The sequence below is a fragment of the Otolemur garnettii genome, unplaced genomic scaffold, assembly GCF_000181295.1.
Source record: "Otolemur garnettii isolate 467f Iridium unplaced genomic scaffold, OtoGar3 scaffold00006, whole genome shotgun sequence".
In the NCBI taxonomy this organism is placed as follows: Eukaryota; Metazoa; Chordata; class Mammalia; order Primates; family Galagidae; genus Otolemur; species Otolemur garnettii.
In genome coordinates, this window is record NW_003852401.1 from 2,900,628 (window position 1) to 2,909,110 (window position 8,483).

Sequence of the window (8,483 nt, forward strand, 5' to 3'; positions counted from 1 at the left end):
CTATGTTCCCACCTGTTAGTCACTTAGTAGTTGTCTTATCAGATAGAATAACAGTATACTTGTCCCTCAATATCTCCAGGGATTGGTTCCAAGACTACCAGGAATATGCTCAATGACCTTACATAAAATAGCATGGAATTTGACTTACATCCTGTCTATCCCTTAAATCATCTGTCGTTTACTAATTATATATACGACAATTCAAATGCTGTGTGAATCATTGTTGTATTTTTTACTGTTGTACTGTTATTTTTATTATAGTTTTGTTTGGATTCAGACATGTTTTGATCCAAGGTGGGACTCACAAATGTGGAACCTATCCATACAGAATGCTATAAATACAGTAAATACAGTGCTAGGTAATAGCTAAGGTTTCAGGTATCAACAGGGGTCATGGAATGTATCCCCAACTCTAAGAGGGGTCTACTGTACTTGAATTTTCCTGCTCTTTTACTTTAAACGCTATACCTTACTCAAGGAAAACTATTTAATGTTAGACTTCCCTAAACAAAAAGTGGAAACAGGCCATTGGTGTTTTTATTTTACTTTTTATTTATAAAACTTTTAAATTAATTTTCCTGAGTAAGAGACAATGTCAGGAAAGACGATCTATGTCCTTTGTGACATTCTTGTATCTAGCAAAGCAAGCTTTTTTAGTGTTCTGAAACTCCTAGTCTTAAAAGGAAACACAGGCATCTTCTTGTTTTTTTCTAATCAAAAGCTCATCTATTTCTTTCAGTATTTTCTCCTTTTAAGGATTATTGTAGCCCAACATTTCTTTTAAATTTTATCAGTTGCACAATTTTAATGAGTTTTTTCTATTTTCATATACAGCCACATATTTGCCCAATATTTTTATATTTAGACCATTAACAAATGATAATGGGGAGAAGGATTTTTACTAGTGTTTTTGCTACCATTTTTAGAAATAAATGTAATGTTTGTCTCAGGCATACAATTTTTGACAGATTAAGTAAATTCAAATTAATTTTAACAAAAGTATATAATTTAGCATTGATCATTTTAGACACTTGTCTTTGCCTCCTATTTAGGAAGCTCCGGAGCAATTCTTTACCTATCTTTTTTCTTTTATTCGTTCATACCTTGTCTTTCTCTTTACCTCCAATCCTAACTCCCTTCTTTCTTCCTCTTTTCTTTTCTTTGCATGCCATCTTCCTTAGTTACAGTGGCAGTATTAATGAATACTGACTTTAAGAGGATACACATACTACAGAATCAGATTGTCTACTATAAAAATACACGAAACAGACTGGTCAAGCAGAAGATCCCATTAAATTGTCAAGAGATTCTGGCATCCGTACCTAATATTCAGTTTACTTCAGAATAATTCAGTTATTTTGTGGGTCGTGACCCTTAAAAACGATAATGAGTCATTAAATGAGTCACATCTAATTGTTCCCACAATTTTTGGAGCTTTGTTCAATGAACGGGTGACAGCTTGAATTTCATAAATTCTGGAGACAGGCCTGAGCAACTGACTATAACCTTGTTTCTATGGTGTTCCAAACAATTCCAAACAGCTACTAGATTAGTAGCTCTTCACCTAATGGGAATTGCCTATATTCTTTCGAGAGTTACCTGTTCCCACTTGAGAGCCCCAACGATAGGGCGCAGCCCGATTTTGTTGACTATTTTATTAACCGTAGGTGAGAATAAACGGCTAAGTCTTAAGGGAATCAGAGCTTTTCATTTTGCCTCCGAACTTATCATTTCATTATTAGCAGTAAGTAGTTTTTAGGCTGCCATGTAAAGAGCCAAGTAACCACTGGCGGCTGCGCTGGAGCGCGCGGCGAGGCCGGCCGGTCCCCGCGGCACCCCGGCCCGCACGGAAGCGCCCGGCGGAGCCCCGCGGAGGACACGCGCTCTCCCCGCGCGGCCGGGGCTGAGCAGCCGGGCGCTCCCTGGGGGCATTGTGTGTGAACAGAGCCCAGAGACAGCAGGCCCAGGGGCCGCTCCACCACCGGAGCCCGGACACGCCTCGGCACGGGCAAATTCCCGGCCTCCTCTGGCTCCGAGCCAGCAGCCGCCTCCCGCCACCTACTCTCCTCCTCCGCCGCCGCCGCCCCGCCGGGCACCGAACCGCCCGCGCCTCGGCGCGCGGCCCCTCGGCCCACGGCGCGGGCGGCGCGGTTGGGACGGGAGGATGTGGCGCATGCGTGGTGGCGCCACCAGGCGCGGGAGTTGCGGCGGCGGGGACGGCGGCGGGGACAGCCGCGGGCCTGGCAGCCCGGGCCGGGTTCGTGGGGGCGGCGGCGGCGGCGTGGGCTGGCGAGGCCGCGCGGGCGGCGCCCGACAGCAGCTGGAGGAGCGGTTTGCCGACCTGGCAGCGAGCCACCTGGAGGCCATCCGTGCGCGGGACGAGCGGGAGCGGCAGAACGCGCGGCTGCGCGAGGAGAACGCCCGGCTGCGGCTGGAGAACCGGAGGCTGAAGCGCGAGAACCGCAGCCTCTTCCGTCAGGCTCTGCGGGTTCCCGGCGAAGACGCCGACGGGGCGCCCGCGGAGGTGAAGCCGGGCTCCGAGGACGTCGGCACGAACCACAGGGCGAGAGGCAGTGACCGCGAGGACGAGCCGGGCAGCCCCCGGGCCCTGCGGGCCCGGCTTGAGAAGCTGGAGGCCATGTACCGCCGGGCCCTGCTGCAGCTGCACCTCGAGCAGCGGGGGCCGCGCCCGCGTGGGGACAAGGAGGAGCAGCCCTTGCGGGAGCCTGACTCGGGCCTCTGCGGCCGGGACCCAGAGCCCGCCGGGCCCTGTTTGTAGCGGAGGCCGCAGCCGGGAGAGGCGGGGCCTCGCGCTGCCCCTCCCCCTCCGCCCCGCGGCTCCCCACGTCGCGGCGCCCGGGGCCTCGCGCGGCCGGCGGCTACTGGACCGCTGAGACCTCTCGCCGCCTGTCCCGCCAGCGGGCACGTTCGGGTGGCACTTCGCAGTCTGCCAGGCTGAGGTTGACAGGCTGCCAGGGGCCTCTGGCGTCCCCACGTGTGCCGAGCACCTGCCTCTTGCCCCTGCTGGATTCCACAGGGAGAGGCCTTGCAACGGAGGGGCGGGTTTTAAAACGGCAAAACTGGCTGCCAGTAAACAGTCCCCATCCCCGGACATTCTAGGTGTTGTGAGGAACTGTTGGGTGTTTTCTGTTTTTTTTTTTTTTGAGGGTTGAGTAATGTATTTTTGAGTTGTTAGAGTTTGTTGTCCATTCTTCAGTCCCCTAAAGTTTTCAGCTATTATCTCTTTACGTGGCCAACATTTCAAATACATTGTGTTTTATAGATCGATATTACTTGGATATTGTGTAAAGTACTCCATTTTTATAAAGAAAAGAACATATATAACCTGGGAACTCATGGCTCCCCCTGCCTCCAGTCCGGATACACTTAATATACACTGATTCATTTATCTCCCAGAGAAGTTTAAACTATTTGCGTATAGGTAATCCTTTGAAATGGTAAATAAATCTGTTGCATTAAAAATAATCTAAAAGTTTCCCACGACCATTATTTGAAGTGTGTTAAATGTTTATACATCCCTTTAAGAGATACACGTCCGGGTGTATATCTTACGTACTTTAGTATTTGGCTTTGGTTATCCTTTGTAAAGTATCGTTTCCTTTTTGCTTTATGTAACAGTGATCTTTTAAAATAATCTATAGATTAGATAGTCTAAACATTTCATTTTTATTACATTGTGGACTTCACAATAGCACTTAATTGGTATATAGCCAGTTTGCCTTATTTTACCTAAGAAGTCTTAAGAAATTATAAATTGTTTATGTATCAAAAGCTCCCAAAGAGATTTAAGTCTCAGTTCTCTATCAGTGGCAGAAAAAAAAAAATGCAACTAGTTTTAACAACAAACGTTCTAAAGTCACTTTTATTACATTTTGTTGATGAATAACACGTTTGCCCACTGAGTAATGAAGAATATACCATTGTGCCTGATAAAAGTAATGAGTGTAAAAGAGTGTTTCACTGAGGGAAAATACTGTGGGAGGGGGACACATGACTAGCATTGTTGGGGGAATAAAATGTATTACAACAATATTCCAAAAGTTTCAATATTTATGATACATTTGCATAGCAAAGTACCAGGGAAACTATTAAATAATTTTGTGATTCTACTAGTTCTGGGTCTTGAAAATACTTTGCATTTTGCTGATACTTAGTTGTGAATATTAAAATCTTTCTTTACGGCCAAACAATATGGAAAGAAAGTTGGTGAGAAGAGGTAGGTATTTGAAAATAAACTTTCATCTTCCTTAACTTCGTTTTTTAACAGTGAAAGAAATACAATCATCCACCAACTGCCTGACAGTGTCCCAGACCACATCCTGTATATGACTGTGGTCCCATAAGATTTTAACACTGTTTTTACTGACCCTTTCTATGTATAGATATGTTGAGATACACAAATACCATTGTGTTAACAATTGTTTACAGTACTCAGTACAGTAACTTGCTGTACAGGTTTGCAGCTTAGGAGCAACAGGTTATACCATATAGCCTTGATGAGTAGTCTAAACTGTCTAGATTCCTGTAAGTACACTCTTTAAGAGGGACATACAACACCAAAATCAACAAAAGACCCCTTTCTCAGAACATTTTTTCATCATTAAGCAATGAATGACTATTAAACATTTTTAGGAGGCCGTAGAAATTGAAGAATAAAAATTATCCACCCTACTGCTGTTAAACTGTAACTTCAAGTTCAAATAGATCTCTTTAAACTTAAATTTTCTCATTAGTAAAAGGAACATAATCTCTCAAAAGGTTATAAAACTTTAAGATAAGCAAAATACCGGTTTCAAAAGAAATATTCTAACAGAAGTACAAGCGAGAGCATAATTATAAATGCATATTTCACTTGCATTTTCCTGTGCTTTCATATTTTGCTTCTTCATAATTATCAAACATATAAATTTTAAAGAAGTTGGCATTTTTATTCCTTATAAGCAAATAGCGGAGATAAAACCCTACAATAAGGAAATAATGCAATGTAACATTCAAAAAACTTGCCAATTGTGGCAAAATAGGTAATATTCACCAAACAAGGTAATTTAAATGATTCTTAAACACTTTTTCCTTAAAATTATGTACCTATGAGTGAATTTCAAATTTGTGGAATTTACTAATGAAATAAGTTTTTGTAAAATAATGAGGAACGTGCCATGTACACATGCACAAATAAGGATTACTTTCAAGCATAACTCCTGAAAGATTTTACAATTTCTGAAATCAAAATACCTCATAAGCTGGGTTGAAGCTAGTGCATATTTAAAGCTTTATGAAGTCCCCTGGTAATAACTGATAAAGTGTCATATGATAATATAAAAGATGTTTTGTAATATCAAAATACAGAAGTGTTTAAGAAATGGGTCAGTAGAGTTTTTTTAACAGTTGGATCTAGGATCTAGTTTGGTCTAATACTAAAAGGACAGTGAACCATACCTTAGTACAGTGACATTCTCATAATTTCAGATTACTTGTGCAATGAGAAGAGGCTTACAATTTATAGAAATGTATAACCAAATGTGTGTCATCTTAGAAAACAAAATTTAGTGAGGAAGATTGGCTTTTGTTAATCAGCATTTTTTGTGGCTATTACAAAAGTATACTTTGTTTTATAAAAATTAGAATACGAATCAAAATGATATAATGTGTATGTGAAATCTCATTCAAAAAAGTCACTTAAATATAAATTAATATAGTAACCTAATCTTATTTCAGAGAAGCCTAAAATTTTCCTTTAAATCATCATTTAATTCCCTGGAGGAAATACATTCCATAATTTTCCTTGCTTAAGAATAATAAGTTTTCCCTCACCTTTTATTTTTCCACATTTTCTTACTTTATCTTTGATTTGTCATTTTAAGCATATAACCTCCTTTGGATTTAAATTTAAAGGATCTCCCATTAGTTATGGTAAAGTCTCTTTCTATAATAAACACAGTAGTAACTCAGTAGCTATGAAAAATAAAGAATCCTTTTTTCCCTGTTATATACTATTTCCGACTGTGCTCCCCATGGTCATTCAGAGTCTCAGATTGCTTTTATGGTGTTCCTCTGCCTTGCCCAGGCCATTGTTTCCTCTGCATGGTAGAAATAGGTTCCCATATTTAGGTTTCAGCACATGAGAAATGTAGCTAGGCCTGGAGAAGGTATACCCAGAGCTAAAAATGACTTGAATTCTTCTGCTCACATTCTGTTGGTACAAACTTTATTACGTGACCCATTTAATTTCAACAGAGGCTAAAAATTGCAAGCAAGTAGTACTGTCTTTTCTCAGCTAGAATTCCATTATTACAGAAGAATGACAACATTGAATTTTATGAACAACTACCCTAAATGGAGGCTGTCATCTACTTAAAATATTTTAAGGAATTTATAAGTCCTGGTATAGCATTTTTGAAACTACATAATTTAATTAAAATAGAAATACAATGCGATTGCTTTATAGAGTGAAAAAATCTGACCTGTTCCTTCATCTGTGCACTATTCTTAGGAGTGAGTGCAAAATGAAAGATATTGCTTTAAATAAATGAGGAAATATAGCTGTTAAATCTTGCATAGGACATCCCTGTAAGGATGAACTATCTCTAGAAAATGTATATATTATAAAAATAGGGGTTTTAGAGCCTATACTTGGTAAAAATTATTTTATATGTTAATCTAAATGTATAACTTGAGGGGAAAATGTTTCCTATAAATCTTTGTCTCTTATGTACAAGAATTCTACAACTTTCAGAGCTAAAAGAGACCTTCAAGAATCTTACCCCAGCATCATACAGAATTTTCTGCTGACAACTGCTGTGTTTCTACAATACACTCTAGTTGAGTATTTCTGATTCATTTGTCAAGAATGGTTAATGAAATTGAATGTGAATGTGTTCAAGTATTAAAATATGAATAATAAAGCCTAATAGAACCATTTTCCTGGAAGCGTGAGATCAGGGTGCCAGCATGGTAGGGTTCTGGGGAGGGCCCTCTTCCGGATTGTAGCCTTCCTCTATCTTCACATGTCAGACAAAAAGAGGACTGGTCTTTCTTCCTTATATGGTCACTAATCTTATTCTTAGGGCTTCACACTCATGACCTTCATGCCTCCTAAAGGCTGTACTTCCAAATGCCATCACTCTGGGATTAGCGTTTTAACATTTGGTCCATCAGATAGGGTAATGCTGAAAAATGTATACTTTTTTCCTCCAAAATGTTTTTTAAAAATGCTATCTTGATTTTCTCATTCATCTACCAACATGTATGTAATATGATTACACTCTCTTCCTCATATGTTTAAAGTGAGAAAATATTAGAATCTATCTTGCAACTATCCATGAAAACCTATAATCCCCATATCTTTAAACCTGCACCGTGAACTAATTTGCCTGGTAGTAGCCAGAAATAGCATTTCTGCAGTTGTTAAAGTGAGAGGCCCAAGATTATCTACTGTAACCACTATCTTGTATATTTTTTAGAAATCTGATAAATATGTGTGTGTGTGTGCGCGTGCATAAATACAAATGCACACTTAATACATACACACACACAAGCATTTAATACACACTATATAAATTACCCCACCCCCACCAGCAGAAAATATTCATTAGATATTTCAAATCAGGACCTTCCTAGGTGCTTGCTTCCTTTTATTGTTTTGTATTGTATTTGTTCTTGGTATAAATGCTACGTTAAAGACCTTTGTGTGTATGTATCTTATTTCATATGTGTACAAATGTCTCTGATAAATTCATATAAAAGTATTTTTAGGTGAAAAGGCACATGCATTTTAACTTACAAAAACTATCAAATTTCTCTCTGCAGAGTTTGTCCCAATTATATTGCACACAAAATCTTTGAGACTGCCTGTTTTCTGATACGTTTGGCACATGATGTACAAGTGTTCATCTTTGCCTATATGACAGATGAAAAACTTAACCACATTATGAGTTTTAAATTGCACGTCTTCTATTACAACTGAGATAAAGCTAGGATCACCATTTGGTACAATTTTAGGAACAAACATTCACACAGATTACACTTGAGTCATTTATATTTCCTTTAATGTGAATTAATTTTTTCGTGGGAGGAGAGTGATGTATCTTCTAACTTTATGCTGGTTTTGACATATAAATTACAAAATAGTGAAATTTTCAGGTTTTTGTGACTTGTGAGTTTATAGAATACATAATCATGCACGTGTGATATGCATAGTATTTAAATATATGATTCATATAAAATTATTTTGGTGTCAATTTTGGTGTAGAGATACAAATATATTTTTTAATCTAACAAGCTGGTTGATGTAATCATTATCATTGATTAATTTATCCTTTCTTTACTAAAATGTAATGTTTCCTTAATCAAATACTTATTTCTTGAGTTTGTTTTTTACTTCTAAACTTTTTATTCTGTTCCATACATCTATTTATGTAGCTGTACCATGTTGGTTAATCACTACAACTTTATAAAATATTCCA

General features: G+C 39.3%; 1 protein-coding gene across 1 annotated transcript; it reads left to right on the forward strand.

Moving 5' to 3' along the window:
• The first annotated feature begins 2,159 nt into the window (after nt 1-2,159).
• Nucleotides 2,160-2,855, forward strand: TUSC1 (tumor suppressor candidate 1). The gene has a single exon (XM_003782846.3). The coding sequence runs from the start codon at nt 2,165-2,167 to the stop codon at nt 2,777-2,779; it is 615 nt and encodes a 204-aa protein (XP_003782894.1). The 5' UTR covers nt 2,160-2,164; the 3' UTR covers nt 2,780-2,855.
• Nucleotides 2,856-8,483: the final 5,628 nt, after the last annotated feature.